Source organism: Crocodylus siamensis, chromosome 13 (genome assembly GCF_052110815.1).
Source record: "Crocodylus siamensis isolate JL-2025a chromosome 13, ASM5211081v1, whole genome shotgun sequence".
NCBI lineage: Eukaryota > Metazoa > Chordata > Crocodylia > Crocodylidae > Crocodylus > Crocodylus siamensis.
The window spans coordinates 35610776-35631254 of NC_143407.1; the positions used below are offsets into that span (position 1 = coordinate 35610776).

The window sequence follows — 20479 nt, forward strand, 5'->3', positions numbered from 1 at the left end:
GGCTGCTGGCCTAGTCAGGAGCAGCCTGGACCTTGGCTGCTCTGGGGTAGAAATTTCTGTGCTGTGCAGGGGGTAGGGGCTCGGCGCCAGAAGGCACCAGAGGGGGCTCCTGGAGCCTGCTGGCTGCAGCACTGTCCGGGGAGGTCGGTGAGATGCCACGTCAAAGCCCCTGGGGGTGAGGAGAACCTGCATCTCCAGCTCCTGGTGGCAAACACACAAGGGCTGCACCCCCGTTCCCCCGCCAGTGACTGGCTCCATTGTCCATCCCTCCCCTGCTCCTTCTGTTTCCTCTTCTGCATGCTTGCACACTGGATTTCCTCAGCAGCATCCAGTGACAGGTGGCTCATTTGTTCAGCTAGAAACCCTCTTGGTTTTTGCAGGTCCCTTTGGGGAGCGGGGGGAAGGGGAGGAGGCTGAGGAAAGGAAGGTCAGGTACATCGCAGGGCCAGTTCCACACACTAAGGAACAGAGGTGGAGACAGAGTAGGGCTGGAAATGACCCTCCACCCAGAGGGTGCTGGGAGGTAACAAACTTGCCCTGGCAACAGATCACTGGGTGCACGAGCATGAGGACACCAGCTGCATGGGCCTCAAACCAAAGACAAACCAGACCCCCACTTTCATGCTCCTCTGGCCTTAATGAAGGGGTAGAACAGAGATACAAGTCCCTGTACCTGTGCTCCTGTTTGCTGCGCAGCTGGTTTTGAAGCTGAAGGTCGGGTTGAGGTGGAGAAGAGAAGGGGAGGAGGAGAGCAAGCGGGAGAAGATGGAGAGCAGGAAGCAGAGCAAGTGACAGGAACGGCAGCAGCAGCATGAAGGAAGGAGCAGAAAAGAGGCAGAGAAAAGCGTGGCAGGGAGAGGAAAACAAGAGAAAATGCTAAGGGGAAAAGGGAGAAGCAGAGGAGCCAAAGAAGCAAAGAGCAAAGCAGAAGAGAAATGTGAGGGGAAGAGGCAACAAGACGGCAGAGCTGGAGGAGAGCGCAGGAAGGTGGAGACAGGGACAGGACCGGAGAAGCACAAGAACAGCGCTGGAGAGGGGAGGGCGCCGCAGGCAAGGGTCTGAGAAATCCAGGAGAAAAGTCAGGAAAGTGGGGGGCTGGAGGAGAGAGAAGAGGAGAGGCAGAGGTCAGAAAAGCACAGGAAGAAAAGGAGCAGAAATGAGGTTGCAAGGGAGCGCGGGAGGGAAGAGATGAGGACTGGGAGCAGACCAAGGGACAGAGCAAGAGCAGAGCAGCAGCGCCAGGCAGACGGCACCTGGAAAGGAGAGGCCAAAGGAAGGACACGGGAGCAGAAGGAGAGAAGAGCAGGACGGCAGCTGGAGAAAAGCCAGTCATGGCAATGCAGGGGCCCAGAGAGCTCCAGAGTGACCGGCCTCGGCAGGGTCCTGCTTACCAATGAAGTCATTCGATTTTCCAATATCGTAATCCCACACTGTGACTTCTAAGGTCTTTTTTGCCAGGTCCCCGTGCTTTATCTCATAGCAAAACTCCTGTTGGGAGAAGAGATGGAGGTGAGGAGGCAGCACCCTCCCCAGCAACGCTGGCAGAGCACAACTTGGCAATGTGCATCGCGTCTGGCCAGCGAGGGAGGTTTCAAGGCAGTGCTGACCAGGGACCAAGCCAGCAGCTGGCGGGGGCAGCCGGGTGCTGGGGCAAGGCCTCCAGGTCACCGGAAGGTGCCAAGGGTGGACGTAAATGGCCTCAGGTGCTAGAGCAGCCCATGGGAGCCACCCAGCCACCTGCCCCTGCTCATGGGACGTGCCTTAGATGCTCCAAAGCGGGCTCCTTTGCTGATCCTGGGAAACATTCGTCTTGCCCCCACAGCCTGTGTGAGGGGCTCGGTGCCCCATGGCAGGCTTTGCTCTGCGTCGGGCAACTCTGGAGAAGAGGCTTTCCCCAAGTGTGATGCCATCAACCAGGCCAGGCGGGGCTGCTGCCCAGAGAGCCCCCGGCATGAGGTGCATGTGCAGCATGGGAGACCCCAAGGCTCCATTCCCAGGGCACTCAGCTGCATCGGTGATGGAGCCATGTAAGCCCTTAAGGCAGACAGAAGCTAATCTTCTACCCAAACCCCCGAGCATGAGCACGAGCACGAGCAAAGCTGCAGAACCAGCCTCAGCCTCGCAGTGAAGAAGTTGCACTGACCAGACTGGGCGACGGGGTCCCAGGCAGCCGTGTTAGATAATGGGCACTTATCCATTGCTGACTGGCAGGCACGCAGAGGCCCCCTGGCGCAGAACACTGACGTGATTTATGGGCTCGTCATCTTGATGAACGAGGCTTTCTGGAGCCTCGTCAGGGACCCCAGCATCTCAGCCACCACCGTGCAGGGAGCAAACGTACCTCATTGAATTCGGGGTTCAGGGTTTTCTTTTTCACGGCTGTTTTGTGCTTTGACTTCTTGTCCTCATCTGGCTTCAAGTAGCTGTAATCACAGCAGAGCGCTGGTCACAACAGAGCCAGCTCTGCCGGGCAGGTGCCTTTTACCTCTGTTTCACGTCAGCATTCCCCAGACTTGCTGGAGCTGCGTGTCCAGTGCTGCCACCAACTTGGAGGGCAGGTGGCTGCACTGCTGGGCAGCGCGGCCTCTGCCTCTGCAAAATGTGGTGGCTCTTACCTGCCTCCTGCTTTGAGACCTCCCAGTGAAAGTTATTGTGTAGACGCCACCTCACCTTGGCTGAGCTGCCAGACTCCAGCAAGCTCTGTTCTTTCAAAATGCTTCCTGCACACCCAGTTGTCTGCCAGGATCACGCAGCGACTGGACACTCAGGCCGCACTGCCAGCCTGCCCCACAACAGAGGAGCCTCGCCAACAGAAGGTACCGCCAGAGCCCGGGCGCTCAAGCAGCAGCCATGCAGCGCGGTAGCACCCATCCCACTGTCCTGCATGAACACCTGTTTCCAAAGCCCAACACCGTTCTGCTTGCAGCATTTTACCCACTGAAGCACTCACACGCTGCTGGAGGGGCAAGCGGGAACAAATGTAGAGGCCGGCATGGAGCCGATTCCCCCACTGTGAAAGTGCCCCAAGGTGGGAATTCAGGCTCCATCCCCAGGGAGTGCCTGCTGGAGCTCCGTGCACGGCACTTTCCAACAGATGCTGCCATTTGTGCCCAGGCCCTCCTCTCCCAGCACTGCCCAGACGTGGCCTGAATAGAGCGCCCATGTCTGCCCCTGCTCTGCAGTCACACCCTGAGTCCCGCACAACAGGCAGGTGCCAGGACAGCTGTGTAGCACAAAGGGCTCATGCCTCTGGAGTCAGCCTGCAGCACCCACGAGCAAGGGAGACACCATGGACAGTCCCCTTCGTGAACTGCAGTGAAGTGAAGACCCTGCACAAGCACACCTGTCTGTCTGGCGCACCTAGAGGCCTGCTTGCTGGGCTGAGTTTAGGGCCAGGCTCGTGCTGCTATGGCTCCTGGGCAGGCACAGGAAGGGCCCTCTCTGCTGTGCCCCCATGTGCAGGGCAGCGTGCTCTCTCCTGCACCTGCCATGTTCATCCCTTGGCAGGAGTTCAGCACCTGAACACTGCACCAGGCCCGGGGTCAGCCAGGTTATCAGCGGCTGCCAAGCCCCGTGCCCTGCAGCCTGTGTACAGCTGGTAAGACACAGGCACAATGTGAGCAGCCCTGGCAGGGCGATGGAGCAGCTGAGCACTAACTGGGTGGAGGCAGAGAGGGGAGGGAAGGGTGCACTCAGAGCAGAGCAGATTCAACTCTCCATTACACCCAGGCCAGGCACAGAGGCTGCCCTGCCCCTGATGTACTAGCAGGGCTGACAGACTGGCAGGGCTGGGTCTGCAGGCAGGGCTGCGTGGACCCCAGCTCCCAGCCCTGGGGGCAGCAGCGTGGAGTGCATGGCACCAGGATAGCACTGCAATCCCGGGCAGGGTCCTGCAGGAAGGGTCCATGGCTGCGCCCAGGCAGGACATCAGCCCTGCAGCCACTGCAGGCAGGAGCCAAGGTCAAAGGAGGATGGAGGGTTAACGGGACTCTGCAACAGGGGAGCATCTGGCAGCTTGCGGGGAGGGGAAGTGTCCTTTAGGCAGTGCCTCGTCCCCCTGCCCCCCGCCTGGGGAGCAGGAGACCCAACCTCAGCCCGACGGCTGTGCAGCAGGGCAGTTGCAGAGTCAGGACAGCCCTGGGCAGGAGGGACGGGGCTGCCACAAAGGAGAGCAAGGCAAGCTGGCCCCATGACTTCCCCGCTGGGATGCGTGGGGTGGGCGAGAGGTGCTCTCTAACTGAGGCAGTTCCTTCAGATTAAGGGAGACTGCAAATCCCAGGCCGCGGCTTTTCCTGTACAGCTCCCTGTGCTGGAAGCACCCCTGCTCCTGGACCCCCAGCCGGGGCCCAGACCTGGCAAGTCTTAGTGTTGTCAGCTGCGACGCAGCCAAGGCTCCTTTTGCTTCTCCAAGGCTCCAGGCCTAATTACCCCTTCCCGAAGCCTCGTCTCAATGAACTGCCTTTGTCACAGCAGCTGCAGGGAACAGCTGTGAGGGAGGCTCTGGCTCAGGGCTGAGAGCAGAGCAACAACAGCAGCGCCTTCTCCCCAAATGTGCCTGTGCCAAGCTGTCCCGATTTCACCCGCAGAGGAGTGGGCCCAAGTCCCCAGCACTTGTGGGGCAAGCACCTCCACTCTGCTGCCCCTATGTGTGGGCCTGAGGGGTGTAAAGCAGGAGCCACTCCACTGGTGTTGGTGAAGTTGCATCAGACTCAGCCCCAGAGCAGGGATGGCAGCCCACTGTTCCCTCCTGCCCATCTGCCCTGGCTCCTTCTCCACACCCTTGGGGTAACCAGAACATCTCCCCTTGCACTGCTGCCTCAGCCAGATGCTGCCTTCACCTCCTAGAAGGGCCCCCTTGCTCGCCACACGCTGCCATGGGGCCTGGGCTGCCCCGGCAGAGGTCAGTGCGCTTCCCCAGCCCAGCAGCTACACGCTGGCACAGAGTGCCAAGTGCCCAGGCCACCTCCCAGAGGCCAGACACGCGGTGCGTTGAGATGGCGCCTGGCAGGCCGCAGGCACAGCAGTGAGCCCAGCACCAGCTGGAGCCGCAGCACCGAGCATCACAGCTCTCGCCAGCTGGTACGACGCCTGTCTGAGGTAACAGGCGGCTGGGGAAGATACCAGCCAAGCCCGGGACGCACCGCGCAGCAGCTGCCAAGCCAGACGGAGCTTCCAGGCAGGTCTCGGGAGAGGGATTGCGAGGGGAGCCGCGTTTCCTTGGTTATTCTTAGCCTCTAATTGCCTTCTCGCGGACTGTGCATACGTACTAGGCTACAAGCATCTGCACAGCCACTGCTGGCATCTCCCCAGCCCAGCTCAGCACCGGGTGGTGGGAACTGAAGACCCCCATTCCCACCTGCAGCAAAATGACTCCAAGCCGAGGAAGGGGAACTTGCACCGCATCTGGGAAGGATATGGGCAGAAGCTCCTGGCACCCCCGAGACCTGCCACAGCCCTTCGAGGGACAGCACCTGGCACCCACAGTTCAGGGAGAAGCGAAAGGCTCTGAGCTGGCCCCTTGCAAAGGCCAGGTGGCTCCGGCCCTAGACCTGCAATGCACCAGTGCCCCCTTTATGTCCCTGAAGGGGGGCATGGCTGTTGATGGGGCACCCGCTGTGTGGCTGCATGACACTTGCTGACTCGCAGAGTGGCCTGGGCTGCCAACGCCTGCCCTGTCCGCTGCTGAGAGACCTGACCCGAGCTGTGCTGCAGGCGGCACCTTCGCCCTTCCCTCGCACAAGGGGATGAGCTCCCATTATGCAAAGCACCAGGCTGAATTAATCAGGATCAAACACCTCAAGTATCCCACCCAGCTTCCCTGTCCCTGTCAGAGTGGAGCAGGATGATGGAAACCCCTCTCCTCCCATGTGTACAGGCTGCAACCCCACAGGCCTGCCACCTCAGGCCCCCCATGCCTGCCCCAGCCCATCACGGCATCCAGCAGCAGCAAGGTCTTCGATCGTGCCCTGCAGAGCTGCCCCGTCATGCCAGCCGCTCAGAGCACAAAAGCTCCCAGCAGCTCCGGGACCCAAACCCATGTGCCTGAGGACCAGCAGGCAGGAGCTCCCAAAGCGTCAGCCTGCTGCAAGCCCCAGCCCGGCAGCCGCCTGCTCCCTGAGCCGTGTCACTCACGTTTTCACGTAGGGGTCGGAGTAGCCGTTGGCATCCATGGCGGCCAGGTGGGCGCAGCGGACGATGCCCACCAGGAGGCCCTGCTTCTGGGAGCTGTACTTGAGGGAGATGAGGATGCGGCCCCGCTCCTCCAGGGACTTGTCCTCTGTTTTATCTATCTGGGGGGACGGGGAGAGGAAATGAGCACTGCTCAGTATGGGCCCAGGGCAGGACTCCTGGGTTTTGCTCCTGCCTCTGCTGCTGATGTGGTGGAGCCAGGGTAACACGACAAGTGTCAGCTCAGAGTCACGGGCCAGCCCCAGCACCCCAGGCAAGTGGTCCCAGTGACAAAGCCAGCAGAGGAGCTGCCCGGTGCCCCCAGGGCTGGGCTGATAGGGGCTGCTCTGCAGGAAAGGAATGGGGGTCTCCCACCACTACCACCCACATGACGCATGGGGCCAGCCCCTGGCTCCCTGCCCCGCTCACCGGCAGCTGCTTCTCCAGGCAGATGTTGAAGTTCTTGGTCTGGTTGGGCTTCAGCTTCTTGAGCGGGATCCGCGTCTCCCCAATGAACTCATTGTGGCGGAACTTGTCTTCGTCGCAGACAGAGATCCTGAAATGCAGCAGGACCGAGTGAATCCTGGCCAGCGCCGTCTATCCTGGCTGTGGGGTGGGGACGGCGCCAGACCAAAACCCTGGTCCCTTGGACAGGCTCTGGCCGGGGCAGGAGCAGAGCAATGAGCACCCACTCCCCAGGCCCAGCTGACCACTGCCAACACCAGGATCTCATTAGTGCCTCACAGGGGCCCTCAGCCAAGGAGGCAGGGGCAGGCCCTGGCTGTGCCACCTCTGCACCTATTCTAATGCCTTGTGGGCACACGAGCCCACAGGGCTTGACCACGACTGAACTGATCCCCATGGAGCCCAGTGGGCCTGGATGGGGCCAGGCTGGAGCATGGGGGCATCACATTAACCATTGTGCAGCGTGCCACAGGGCAGCTCTCCCCTCTCATCACAAAGCCTGACCCTGGCGCCAGTAGAAGAGGGCACAAAGCTGCTCTTGGCCTGGGATCTCCATCCCCAGGCAGTGCTCTTGACTGGGAAGCCGAAGCAGGCTGACTTGAGGGCCTGCACGCTCTTCTGCTCCAGCCCTGCTTGTACGCAGCTAATGAGAGCCCAGATGCCGCTGGAAGCAAGGAAGTGAGGCAGGCAGCGGAAGTACCGTTACAGACCTCGCTCTGGCCCTGGGGCTTCCAGCACACCCATGCCTGTCCCCTGGCAGAGCACGGTGGCTGCACGCCCCTGGTCTCACTTCCCTGCGAGGGACAGCGTCTGCCTCGGCAGCAAGGGAGTGAGCCCACTGGCCTGGATGGATCTCTGCGGGTGGAGGCAGGTCCGTGAGCAGAGCGGCGTGGGACCAGGCCCGCTCTGGTGCCTGTCACATTGCATCTGAGCAAGCCAGGATGGGCAGCCGGCTCCCCCAGGGTCTCAGCATCCCCGGCAAGCAGGGAACACAAATGCAAGCGAAAGTCCTCCCTGCCAAGGGCCCCCAGCCGGCTTGCGGACCCACAGCCGTGACCGGCCAGGGGCCTCGCCCGCCAGCCTGGCCAGGTTCGTTGGCTCTGGTTTTGTTTCTGGGCAGGTGCAGAGCAGTAATGGCTCAGCAGAGCAGGCACGGGCTGCGCGTTGCCTTCACCGTGACACACATTAGCTTGTTCCAGTTTCACCTGCGGGGCCATGCAGGACACACCTATGTGTGGTTTGCAATGGCAGGACACCCTCATTGGAGATACCCACGCACCCGAAATCCCCAGAGCAAGCCCCACGCGCACCGTGGAGGCAGCAGCACATGGAGCAAAGGGGCAGCCCTGGAGACAGACCCTCCCAGGCCTGCCCCTGTTTTAGTGGGCTCTTGAGTCCTATGGCTTTGCCCCCACCTGCTTCTGTGGCCCATCTAAACCTTGCTGGGGGACTGTTTGCTCGCTTCCAGCTCCCAGATGTTACCATGAGCAAGCCAGGAGTGTGCAGCTGCAGGATGGTGCTACCCTGCATTGCCTGCTGTTATTGAGCATTCCCAGAGCAGGAGGCCTGGAGAGCTTCTAGGCTAAGGGCTGGCTGACAGGCCGGGAACTTGGGACTGAGCGACTCCCACTGTTCTTGGAAAATGAATGGGACTACATAGGACACACGAGCCTGGATCCCTCGCAGTCTCCTACCTGCCAGGGGAAAGGGGGCATCCCCCTCAGCACAACCTGCCTGCTGCAGCCTGTGCTGCCTACATGGTTGAGTTGGGTTATTGCGACTCCCTGCCCTGGGCTGCACCTGTGTGAGCAGTGGGTGTCCCCGGGGCCGCTGAGGGAGCGATGAACCCTATCAGGCACGGGAACCCAGCCCTGCAGCCCCTGCACCTTTGCTCTGGCTGCTGGCTGGCCCCAGCGCTGGTCCTGGCAGGCAGAGGCATCTGCTGTCCTCCATGCACAGGGCATCTGCAGGCAGCTCCTGGCGGCTTCAAACCGTGTGGGTGCTCCTCCCTCGAGGGCACCCTCAGCAAGGCAGCGGGGGCACTTCAGAAGTATTTCTGCACTGTGATCTCACAGCTCTTCCCAATTCCTGCAGCCGCGGCTGCCAAAGACAGCAGAAGATCAACGAGGAGCCCCCTTCCCTTCCACCTCAGCACGCTGCCGTTAGCACTGCCAGGCCTGGTTGCTGGACCCGTACCCTGAGCTGCCAGTCAGAGCACCTGGTCCTGGTGACGGTTTCTCCTTCCTGCCACTCCTGGCTCCCCGGCTGGCCAGGGACAGACTTGGCCGTGCCAGATGGAGGTGTGTGCAATGCACGCAGCCATCTTGGCACGGGAAACAGGCTTCAGCAAATGTGACGCCCCGTTCCCACTGTGGGCAGTGCTGGCAGAGGGCCAGTGGGTCACCACATCACCGCTCACTTGTCTTGCTAGATATGGCAAACGGGAGCCAGGTGCTGCTGCCCCAGAGACAGGTGACAGAGCACAGCCTGGACCCAAGCAGGGCTCCATGGAGTCCAGGGTCGGGGCAAGCGCTCAGCAGCTCGAGGACCTCCCCAGCCCCTGCCCCTGCCCCTGCCCCTGCCCCAGCCCCAGCCCCAGGGAGGTGTGGGGTATACCCGCCAAACTAGGCCTTGCCTGCTGTGTCAGACAGGCTGCAACCCCCGGCCATGATTTGAGACCCTCCACTCAAACAACAACCGAGCCGTCTCGGTCTGTGCCCTGTGCTCCCAGACGCTGCGGTACCAATCAATACACCACCACGTAAGCGCAGGAATGCAGCACAGACACCCCTGAGCCACAGGCTCTGCCCACAGGCCACTTGCCCCTACTGCACCCATCTCCTGGCACCTGGAAGACCTGCTCCTGCACTGCACCCTGCGGAGAGGCAGGGCCCAGCCCAGGCTGCCCCCCTGGCCCCTGGGACTGAGAGAAAATGACACAAATGCCTCACAGAGGCCTTGCTTGCCTCCTGGAGCAGAGCGGGCACTGGCTGGCCCGGCCCATCCATCCGAACTGCACTGACAGCCCGAAGCCAAGGCTATGGAGGAGGGAACCACGACAGGGCCTCGGGTGCACACCAGCTGTCCAAAAGCCTCATAGCCAGCCCATGGTCCTGGCAGTAGTTTGAAAGGGCACCCAGAGCACCGTGGTGTCTCGGATGTGACAGTGGCAGCACACAGGTCGTCCTGGCTGGCATTGCTCCCCTGCTCCGGACATAGCTGTACTGATGGAAGAGGCCTTTTGCCAGCTTAGCTTCTGCCATCAGAGGTAGCTGAACACCAGCTGCACAGACAGCAGCCCTGTAATGTGGACAAGCCCTGGGTGAAAGGCACAAACCTCACATAACCTGTGCAAGAAAAGACAGGGAAGCCTCCCATTCTCCCGAGCCCTGCGGGGCTTCCCTGAGAAAGGGAAGGTTTTGGACGTGTGCGGCAGAAACTGCCCTCCAAGGAGGCTGTCGTTAGCACCTCTGAAGGAATCGGGCTAATGAGAGACCAGAGGCCGCTACAGAGCTGGGCATGGCTGTGCCAGAACAGGGCCTGTCTGTTCTCTGGGCCTCTCCGTGGCAGGGACCCAGCAGACGTGTGCCTGCAGCACAGGCAGAGGGGCAAGCTCAGGTCCCAGGAGCGTGGCTTGGCCAGCGGGAGCAGGACCCTTCACAACAAGCACCTGGGATCTGTCGGACTTGCCCTCCGCATTAGCAGTGGCGGAGCGTGGCGTTCTCCACCTGCCCGGTATTTGTAACCCCAGCTCCTTCCTTCAGCTCCTCTGACGCGTGAGAGTGAACAGCTGTTGCTCATTAAAACTTTACTTTCCATCCCACTCATCCCGGACTCCTGGGATCTATTTCTGACTCCTGCTGAGCCGTTGTGTCTGTGGGCAGATCGCCACCTCTGACTCAGCATGCTCCCGCGGCCGAGGGACGCAGCAACCGGCTCCCCAGGGGCGGGAGGGGGGGCAGCTGGTGTGCAGTTTGGGGGCCCTCCGCCCGTCTAGGCCCTGGCAGCATGGAGGAGCCGGCTCGGAGTATCTCCGGGGCAGGAAGATTCCCGCGGGCGAGTGGAAGGGGGCTCCAGGTCAGAGCAGAGCTGGGGTCTGGACTCCTGCTTTCACTCTGTCCCCCATCGTGTGTGACCCCCAGGCCCCCTACTCCCCCTCTCCTTCCCCTCCTTGGTGAAGACACTGGGAGATGGTCACCACGACAGCACTACCAACACTCGATACTGGGTACCAAAATGTCAAATGGAGGGAGGGCAGCGGGGGTGGGGGGTGGGCAAAGGGTTTCTTGTACATCTGCACGTGCTTCCTTTGTGAGTAACAAATATCCGCTCATCCACAAGCCCAAGCTGCAGGCCCAGCGTGGGATGTCCGGAGAGAACGGCTATGTGCCACGGCCAGGTGCGCCCACGACCCGCGCTGCGTGGCTGCCTGGCTCTGCGGAGGGTGTCCAAACCCGACGGGACTTTCAGCCTAACTGCAAAGCAGCTCCGGGTACATCATGAAGGTTGAGCTCGCCATGCAGCCTGGGTGTGCGGGTGGGCAGCTGCCTCGCTGCATCCCCCCGTGCCTCTGTCTCCCTTCATTTCCTCATCTCTTCTGCATGGTTGCAGCCCCTCGGGGAGAGGGAGCAATAATCCTCTGCAATGGGAGCTTGCAACTCTCGCTGTCTCCTAATGGGCTGCTCTTTGGGTCCCTTCCAGTCCAGCTGTAAGACCGCGTGTGGCACAGCCGGAGAGCCGTGGCTGTGGGGCTGGAGGGCTTGCACGCTGGAAGCCCCTAGCACAGGTTCCCAGGCGGGCTTCTCTGCAGGTGCCCGGCAAGGTAGATGCCGGGCAGGAATGACGAAGGAGAGCAATTGCGTCGGAGAAGAATCACACAAAGAAAAGTTCCTTCTAAGCCAGGAAACCCCTGAGCCAGGCAGAGCGCCGACACCGCAGCATCTCTTTGAATGTCACTTGGGGTGGGGACATGCGGGAAACAGGGTTAATGAACTGAATCCAACCTTATTTGCTTTTCCTTTTTTCAGCCCTGTCTCTGTGTGAGCTCTGGTGGATGGGGAACTGCAGGATTAATGGAGATGGGCAGAAAGGTGCCAGCTCTGCTTCCACGTGTGCGTGCATGTGCGGTAGCTAGATCCCAGGACCCGCGCAGACGGCGTGGCCAGGGGGCATTGATCGTGGTGTTCCCAGGTGCCTGTGTCGCTGGCAGGGTGGGTGAGGGGGGTTCGTCTCTGTTTATTTGCCTGCGTGTGATGCCTTTCTCTCCTTGTGTTTTGCAGTGCAGCCACCCCCTGGCAGGCACAGCACACGCCTGCCCTCGCCCCGACGGCCCACGATGGAAGTGGCCAGGATCAAAGACTTCCAGTGGAAAGCCCTAACACCTCTCTCCAAGCGCAGTGTCTACTGCTCCTTGGTGGAAGTGGAGGGCAGGTCTTTGCCATCAGGGGCTGCGATGACAAGGACATCCCCATGCACTGCCTTGAGGTGTACTCCCCGAAGCCGACCAGTGGGACTCCCTCCCTCCCATGCCTACGGCCCGGGCCACCCTGGGCAAGCGGATCATGGTGATCGGAGGGGTTGGAGTGAATCTGATGCCCCGAAGATCGTGCAGATGGTCAACATCCACAAGGGGAAGTGGCAGAAGAGGAACTCCCTGAGAGACGCAGCGGCGGGCATCTCGGTGAGCGCGAAAGGCGAGAACGTGTTTGCTACTGCAGGCCTGTGGCTGGTGGGGAGGTCCCAGGTGTGGGGAGCACGGTGGGGAGAAGAGGGCTGCGCAGACAGGCTCCGGGGCCAAGGGGGGCCTTTGAGCTGGGACGGGAGAAGGATCCCCTTTCCCTGGGAACTTGAACTAGGCCTCATCTGAGGCTGGAGGAGTTGAAGCAGTGGGTTGCCTTCCCTTCTGCAACATCCCTTGTGCAGGGAAGAGGGACCATCACCCTCACAGCCCTGGCCCTGGCCCTGGCCCTGGCGGAGCTCCCCGACTGAAGCCATTGTGCACAGCTAAATCCTGCGGCTCTCCCACTCCCCAGCTGTCTGGGGGGACAGCAACCGCTGTTTCCCCCAGGATTATTTTTTATTTTGCCAGGCTCAAGCTTCACACAGGAGTCCAGACTTCCCCAGGGTTTGGGGCAAGCCCATTTCTACTTCCAGCTTCCTGTAACTCAGGGAAGGAAGCTAAGAGGGGTTCAGGGGCCAGTTCTGCTTTTGGGTACAGCAGGGTCAACCTGGAGTGACTTCACTTGGTTTGCCCAGGGCAGGGTTGGCTCCTGGGGTTGGTTCTGGTCACATTTATTTCCAAGGCCCACTCACCAGGTTTGCAGAGGTGCTGACTGGATATCTGTGGGAGCGAGGAGCACCCAGCGCCTCTGCAAACCAGGCTGCCGGGACCCCCTCGCTGGTTTAACCTGCCTGTTGGTGTGAGGCCCGGGCTGCAGTCGCCTGGAACATCCCTGGGCTGGGCCCGGGGTGGGCACCCCCAGGCCTGTGGCACCCGTGGGGCGGCTGCACCCCCGGGCGGGGAGCAAGGGCACGGGGCCCAGAGCTGAGCCCGCACCGCTCCAGGCTGGCTCTGCACCCCATGCTGGCCTTGGGGCCATGTACACAGACAGGGTGGAGGGGCTGGGGGTGCCACGCGCCTGCGCAGCCCGCAGGGCTGCGGGGAGTGTGGGGCCCGGTGTGCTCCCAGAGCAGCCGGGCACTGCCCGCTGCTGCATGGGCCTGAGCCTCCGCTTTCCAGCGCCCTGCCCCGGGCTGGCCGCACTGCCGCCGGGAGCCCCGAGTGCCTGGGGCTCGCCCTGAGCCCTGCCCAGCGCTGTCAGCTTGGTGCTGCGCGGGCAGTCACGTCTGCACGGGCCGACGCAGCGCGCTGGGCTGCACCCGCCAGCCGGCTGGACTGGGGAGGAAGCGAAGTGCACGCGCTCACGCGGGCGTGCCCACGTCCTGGGCCTGGCCTCGCCCGCCGCCCAGCGCCCGGCTCACCGCCCCGGCCCGCCCCGGCCCGGCCCGGCCCGCCCGGCCTGTGTGCGCCCCGGGCCGGCCGCGCTGGGGCCGCCCGGGCCCGGCTCCGCCCAGCGCTTCCGCCGCCAGTCCGGGCTCCCGCGCGCGGCGCGGCCGTGACGGGCGGCGGGACCCCCCGCGGGGGCGGCCGGGCCCGAGCAGCCGCCCCCCGGGGCCCGGAGCTCGTCCCGGCGCGGGGCCGCGTGCCCCCGGGGGCTGCCCCGGCTCAGCCCGGCCCCCCGCCCCGGCAGCACCCCCGGAGCCGGCGGCTCTGCAGGCCCCGGCCCCCGGCGGCAGTGCCGGCGCTCGGGGCTCCTCGGGGCGGGGCGCGCCCGGCCGGGGTGGCGGGGTGCAGGGGGCTGCCCCCAGCGCCGGGGGGGGCCCCGGCCGGAGCAAGGCTCTGCCCCAGCGCGGGGCGCAGGTCCCACAGCGGCCCCCCCCCGCCACGACCGCGCGGGGCGGTGAGCGGCCTCCCGGGCGCGGCGTGGGGCCCCCGGGCAGCGGGGGGGGGCTGCTCTGAGCGTGGCCGGTGCCCGCCCGGCTCGTGGCCCTTCGCCCGTGGGCACCTCGGGCCGCGCCGGGCCCGGGGGGCACTCGGGCAGGCGGCTGCCCCGGGCCCACGCCGCGCGCGGCAGGGCCACTGCTGCCCGCGAGCCGGGGTCTCCCCCACAGCGGGGCCGGAGCCCCCGAGCCCCCTTCTCTGCCCCCCTCGGCCGGGCTCGCGGGGGAGCGGGACCCCGCGGCAGCCCCTGCCGGGCAGCCGGGTCAGACCGGTCCCCACGGGCCGGGGGACGTGGCGCACGGCCTCGCCTTGTCCCCGCCGCTCCCGTGCCCGCAAACAACGTCCGACGTCTCCAGACTAGAGCGCGAACGAGCAAGTCCTCCCGGGCACGGCCGCCACGCTGGCCCTCGGCCCGCAGCGGCTGGGCAAAGCCAGAGCGAAAGCCGGGCCTGGAGGCCGCTGGCCCTGCGCAGCGCCAAACCCGCGGGCCCTGCCTGACCGCGCGGGGCCTAGGCCACGAGCCAGGCCGGGCCACCGCCGTCCCGGGGCTCCCCTTGCCGTGGGGCCAGCGCGTGCACGGGGCAGAGTCGAGGGGCCCAGAAGTGAGGCAGGAGCCCAGCCAGGGCCTGTGGAGCGCGGTGCTGGGCCCCTGGGTGCGGGTGCTGAGGGCCTGGGTTCAAGTCCTGGCCTCTCCCTGTTTTGCAGGGAGGCGCCCTCCTCTTTCTGCAGCGGGGCCTGGCCGCTGCGCCTCAAGGGGCCCACGGCCGGAGCAGCTCTTGGCCTTCCCTGGTGCTCCAGCGGTAAGGGTGCTGCCCTAGGTGGCAAAGGTGGTGGGTTCTATCCCTGCCCTGGCTGGAGCCCTCAGTGGGTGCCTGTGACTAGGTGCACACAAGGAGGCTTTGGGGGGAGGCCCTGAGAGTGCAGGGGGTTTCTTTTTTTTGCACTTTGAAGCCCAGGTTTTCCTGGTGCGCCACAAACCCAAGGCCAAAAAACCCCGGCTAGCCGCCGGGTGGTTCAGGACAGATCCAAGTGGGCTACAACCTCAAGTCCCCTCCAACTTGCAACTGCCATCACCCCTGAGCTCCAGCTAGAAGGCAAGCGCCGGAGGGGGAAACGGTTGCGTAGTAGATGGCAGCCAGGGGACTCAAGCCAATCAGCGACTTGAACCCGCAGCCCCTGCGGCAGTGCCCCGAACCACCCAGCCGTAAAGGGCCAGCATGTCACCACCCCTTCCCGCGCCCCTCTTGACTTGCCTCGCCCGCCGCCCTGCAGGCAAACAGTCACGGCCTGCCCCGCTGCTTAAAAGCAAAGTGCTGCTGGCACCGGGACTTCAACCCACAGCCCCAGGGCAGCACCCCACCACCCTGCACCACCTGCCCCAGCCTCCCGGACCCCTTGCCCTGCTGCCTCCCCCCTGCGCTGGGCCCACCACTTGGGAGCCCCAGGGCCATCGCCCCCCACAGGGCCCAGGGGCAGCAGCACAGGCTGGGGAGCTGCCCCCCCCGTGTGGCCCCACCAGGCACGGCCTTGACACACCCCGGGACAGCTGCTGGGGTGGGCTCCCCTACCGGGGGGGGGGCGGCTCCCCCCGCCTGGCGGTGCAGCAAGGGGGGCTCCCAGGCCAGGGGCCGCCGCCGCACACTCCCCGCCCCGACACAGCGGCCGGGCCGCGAGGTTCCGCGCTCCGTCCCGCCCGCACCAGGGTTTGCCTCCTCCGCACTCCGGACCCCCCCGCCCCGGACCCGCTCCTCGTCCCCCCGCAGCCAGCCCGAGCGCGCGTGCGCAGAGCCGGGCTCAGGGGACACGCCCCCCCCCACGGGCAGGGGCCATCGGCGGGGGGGCCCTGCGCTCGGCACGAGCCGCCCGGCCCCGGGGAGGACGCGCCGGACGAGCCCGGCCCCGCGAGAGGCGGCTCCTCGCAGGCGCCGAGTGCAGCCCCGGGGCCGCCGCGCCCGTCAATCAAGGCCGCTCGGGCGGGGCCTCCTGAGCACGGACTGGAGCCCGGGTTCAAGCGCGGGGCGGGGTGGGCTGTACTGCGCACGCTCCGGCTGGGCCGTGATTGGCGGGGGAGGTGCAGCTCGGGCCGGAGGAGCGCGGGGGGCCGGAGGAGCCGCCTCCCCGCGGGGCCCGGAGCTCGTTCCGGCGCTGAGCGGCGCGTCCTGCCCCGGGGCTGCGCTGCGCGGGGCCGTGCCCGGAGCCTGGCTTTGCGCACGCGCGCTCGGGCTGGCTGCGGGGGGGCGAGGAGCCGGGGGCGGCGGGCCCGGGGCGGGGGTCCGGAGTGCGGAGGAGGCAAACCCTGGTGCGGGCGGGACGGAGCGCGGGGCCTCGCGGCCCGGCCGCTGTGTCGGGGCGGGGAGTGTGCGGGGACGGCCCCTGGCCTGGGAGCCCCCCTTGCTGCGCCGCGAGGCGGGGGGAGCCGCCCCCCCGGTAGGGGAGCCCACCCCAGCAGCTGCCCCGGGGTGTGTCAAGGCCGTGCCTGGCGGGGCCACACGGGGGGGGGGGGCCGCTGCCCCTGGGCCCTGGGGTGCCTGTGTGGTGGGCCTAGCTAGGGGGGAGGCAGCAGGGCAAGGGGCCCAGGGGGCTGGGGCAGGTGGGGCAGGGTGGTGGTGGGGCGCTGCCCTGGGGCTGTGGGTTGAAGTCCTGGTGCCAGCAGCACTTTGCTTTTAAGTGGCGGGGCAGGCCCCTGTGACTGTTTGCCTGCAGGGCGGCGGGCAAGGCAAGTCAAGAGGGGCGCGGGAAGGGGCGGTGATATGCTGGCCCTTTACGGCTGGGTGGTTCGGGGCACTGCCGCCGGTGGCAGGGGCTGCGGGTTCAAGTCCCTGATCGGCTTGAGGCCCCTGGACGCCATCTACTACGCAACCGTTTCCCCCTCCGGCGCTTGCCTTCTAGCTGGAGCTCAGGGGTGATGGCAGTTGCAAGTCGGAGGGGACTTGAGGTTGTAGCCCACTTGGATCTGTCCTGAACCACCCGGCGGCTAGCTGGGGTTTTTTGGCCTTGGTTTTGTGGCGCACCAGGAAAACCTGGGCTTCAAAGTGCAAAAAAAATACCCCCTGCACTCTCAGGGCCTCCCCCCAAAACCTCCTTGTGTGCACCTAGTCACAGGCACCCACTGAGGGCTCCAGCCAGGGCAGGGATAGAACCCACCACCTTCGCCACCTAGGGCAGCACCCTTACCGCTGGAGCACCAGGGAAGGCCGAGAGCTGCTCCGGCCGTGGGCCCCTTGAGGCGCAGCGGCCAGGCCCCGCTGCAGAAAGAGGAGGGCGCCTCCCTGCAAAACAGGGAGAGGCCAGGACTTGAACCCAGGCCCTCAGCACCCACACCCAGGGGCCCAGCACCATGCTCCACAGGCCCTGCCTGGGCTTTCTTTTCGCCTCTGGGCCTAGGCACGCGCTGGCCCCACGGCAAGGGGAGCCCCGGGACGGCGGTGGCCCGGCCTGGCTCGTGGCCTAGGCCCCTTGTGGTCAGGCAGGGCCCGTGGGTTTGGCGCTGCGCAGGGCCAGCGGCCTCCGGGCCCGGCTTTCGCTCTGGCTTTGCCCAGCCGCTGCGGGCCGAGGGCCGGCGTGGCGGCCGTGCCCGGGAGGACTTGCTCGTTCGCGCTCCCGTCCGGAGACGTCGGACGTTGTTTGCAGGCACGGGAGCGGCGGGGACAAGGCGAGGCCGTGCGCCACGTCCCCCGGCCCGTGGGGACCGGTCTGGCCCGGCTGCCCGGCAGGGGCTGCCGCGGGGTCCCGCGAGCCCGGCCAAGGGGGGCAGAGAAGGGGGCTCGGGGGCTCCGGCCCCGCTGTGGGGGAGACCCCGGCTCGCGGGCAGCAGTGGCCCTGCCGCGCGCGGCGTGGGCCCGGGGCAGCCGCCTGCCCGAGCGCCCCCCGGGTCCGGCGCGGCCCGAGGTGCCCACGGGCGAAGGCCACGAGCCGGGCGGGCACCGGCCACGCTCAGAGCAGCCCCCCCCCCGAGGCCGCTCACCGCCCCGCGCGCTCGTGGCGGGGGGGGCGGGCGGGGGCCGCTGTGGGACCTCCGCTCCGGCCGGTGCCCCCCCCCGGGGCTGGGGGCAGCCCCCTGCACCCCGCCACCCCGGCCGGGCGCGCCCCGCCCCGAGGAGCCCCGAGAGCCGGCACTGCCGCCGGGGGCCGGGCCCTCCCTGCCGGGCGGGGCCTGCAGAGCCGCCGGCTCCGGGGGTGCTGCCGGGGCGGGGGGCCGGGCTGAGGCGGGGCAGCCCCCGGGGGCACGCGGCCCCGCGCCGGGACGAGCCCGGATTGGCGGCGGAAGCGCTGGGCGGAGCCGGGCCCGGGCGGCCCCTCCCCCCGCCCCAGCGCGGCCGGCCCGGGGAGCAGGGGCGGCGCCGGGGGGGCCGATGCCCCGGGCCCTGGTGCTGCCGCGGCCGGGCCGGGCCGGGCAAGCCGGCGCCGGGCGGCAGCGGGCAGCAGGGCTAGTGCGAGCCGAGCCCTCGGGCATCGCACTTGGAGCCGCCCCGGTGTTTTCCTCTGGCTCGGGTCTGGTCCCAGCAGCAGAAAACAGGAGAAACCCTGACGTTCAAAGTAGGAGGAAGCCCAGGTACCCAGTCCTCGGCTCCCGCCGCGCCCCCGGCCTCCAGGCAGCCCAGCACAGCGGGCCCAGGGACTCGCGGCGGGGGCCCAGGCCCCTCCACTGGAAAGGGAAGGAGCCTCCCTGCAGGACAGGGGAGGCCCGGACCAGGACTCAGCACCCGCACTGAGCGCCCAGCGCTGAGCACCACAGGCCCCGGCTCCAGCAGCCCCTCACTTCTGGGCCCCTTCACTCTTTCCCCGTGGACACCACTGGCTCCACTGCAAGGGCAGCCCCTGGAAGGCGGCCTTGTGGCCAAGGACTGGCTCCAGCTGCCTGTGCTCCCCTCCGGAGACACTGGGTGGGAGGCCAGGAGGCTGCCTTTGTTTGCTGCCTTGCTCTTGCTGTGGGGGGGCTCTGAGCCCAGGGGACTGCTGCTCCCCACCCAGGGGCTGCCCACAGCTCCCGGGCCGGTCCCTGTGCCGGCCCATGGCCACACATGGCCACGTGCGGAAGGCCCACCTCTGCCAGGCCCGACAGCCTCACCACGAGTGTGTTGTGTGGGCACCACCCCCTTCCTGCGTGGTGCCACGCTGTCCCCCTGGCAACGCCAGCAAGCACGCATGCACACACGCCGTGTCCAGCCGTCTAAGGAAGCAGAACATCTGGAATCAAAGTGGAGGAGGACCCAGCCATGGCCCTGCTCCAACACACGGGGATGAACCACCCGAGCTCTGCGTCGCGCGCCGAGATCTCCGGATGGAAAGGGCTCTAGCTGTTGGCGTAATTACAACCGCTCTAATAGGTGGGCGTAATTACAACCACTCCACTGCTGACAATAGCCGAGGAGCTGCCCCGTTGATGGCTGAAAAGTTCCCTGGGAAGTGAAATGCAGCCCACTCTGCAGTCCTCGTAAGCGCGGGACAGGCCCTGTTGTGAACCCCCGCCGGCTGCGTGAGACTATTTGTTGAAGACATGATCAAGCAGAGAACTTCTGGCGCTAGTGGGACCGCTCTGTGGCTGGCTGAGTGTGAAATGAATAATGCATTGCTTCCTCGACAGGCACTGCGGAGGAATAATTCTGTCCGATATCAGGCAGCTCCATGTTTATGCATTGCATCTATTTATTGTGGATCGTGTGCATTATTTCATTTAGGCGGTTGTGCTCTTGCTGATCTAGGTAAGCGGCAGTGTCAAAGGGACAGGGCATCCTTTTTCCTGGCCGGGCCTCCAGGTCAGCCAGCACCGCTGCAGGCACCCTGAGGGGCTGCACTTTAAGGCAGGGGACGGTCCCAGGGTGCCCCGGGTATCCTGTCTCTAAAGCCTGCTAGTCCCGATCCTGCCCAGGCCAACGTCCATGCGATGGCTCACTGACTGCAACGGGACTTACCCCACTGCACAGAACTAAGTGTGTGTGCACTTCCAGGCCTTGGGGCTGAAAGCTGCCCTAGAAGCACAGTTAAGACAGAGCTCGCAACAAAAGAGGTGACTTTGTCGTCTTAGGGCAGCCGGTTCAAGGCACCGTCCTGGAGGAGGCGTCCCCAAGCAGCCGAAGGAGGGGCGGCAGTAGGGACTGACCGGGGTGACTTCCCTGAGGGCACAAACCGCCTGGCCTTCTCCCCTTGAGGACTCTACATGCAGGCAGCTCCCTTGCTGTCGAACCCACGCCTCCTTCCCGAGGGCCACGGGCCCTGGCCTGGGGGGTGTCCCCTCTGGCTGCAGATCTGGTTGGTGGGCCTGTGCCACTCGCTGTCTGCAAGCAGGCGGTGTGATGCTAAGAGCCCCGGTTTGCAGAGTCTGCACCAGGAAACCACCGTTAATGC

At 65.5% G+C, this 20479-nt stretch overlaps 2 protein-coding genes across 9 annotated transcripts in view; one reads left to right on the forward strand and one right to left on the reverse strand.

Annotated features, from left to right (window-relative positions):
• Window positions 1-20479, forward strand: part of LOC149854268 (uncharacterized) — a 42480-nt gene that overhangs the window by 12485 nt on the left and 9516 nt on the right. For 2 of the 8 annotated variants that reach the window (XM_090025512.1, XM_090025514.1), the window contains exons 5-7: window positions 10975-11125; window positions 11661-11823; window positions 11913-12313. In XM_090025512.1, coding sequence (XP_089881638.1) covers window positions 10975-11125; window positions 11661-11823; window positions 11913-12313 — 715 coding nt within the window. Of the gene's footprint in view, window positions 1-547; window positions 1328-1458; window positions 6127-10974; window positions 11126-11660; window positions 12314-20479 lie in introns of those variants that run through there. The other 6 variants (XR_016438884.1, XR_016438883.1, XR_016438881.1 and 3 more) reach the window with 6 other exon arrangements.
• Window positions 1-20479, reverse strand: part of DOC2B (double C2 domain beta) — a 57364-nt gene that overhangs the window by 909 nt on the left and 35976 nt on the right. Inside the window, exons 5-8 of the mRNA XM_090025506.1 lie at window positions 6598-6724; window positions 6133-6290; window positions 2342-2423; window positions 1392-1488 (exon numbers count right to left, since the gene is read on the reverse strand). Of these exons, the coding sequence (XP_089881632.1) occupies window positions 1392-1488; window positions 2342-2423; window positions 6133-6290; window positions 6598-6724 (464 nt within the window). The remainder of the gene's footprint in view (window positions 1-1391; window positions 1489-2341; window positions 2424-6132; window positions 6291-6597; window positions 6725-20479) is intronic.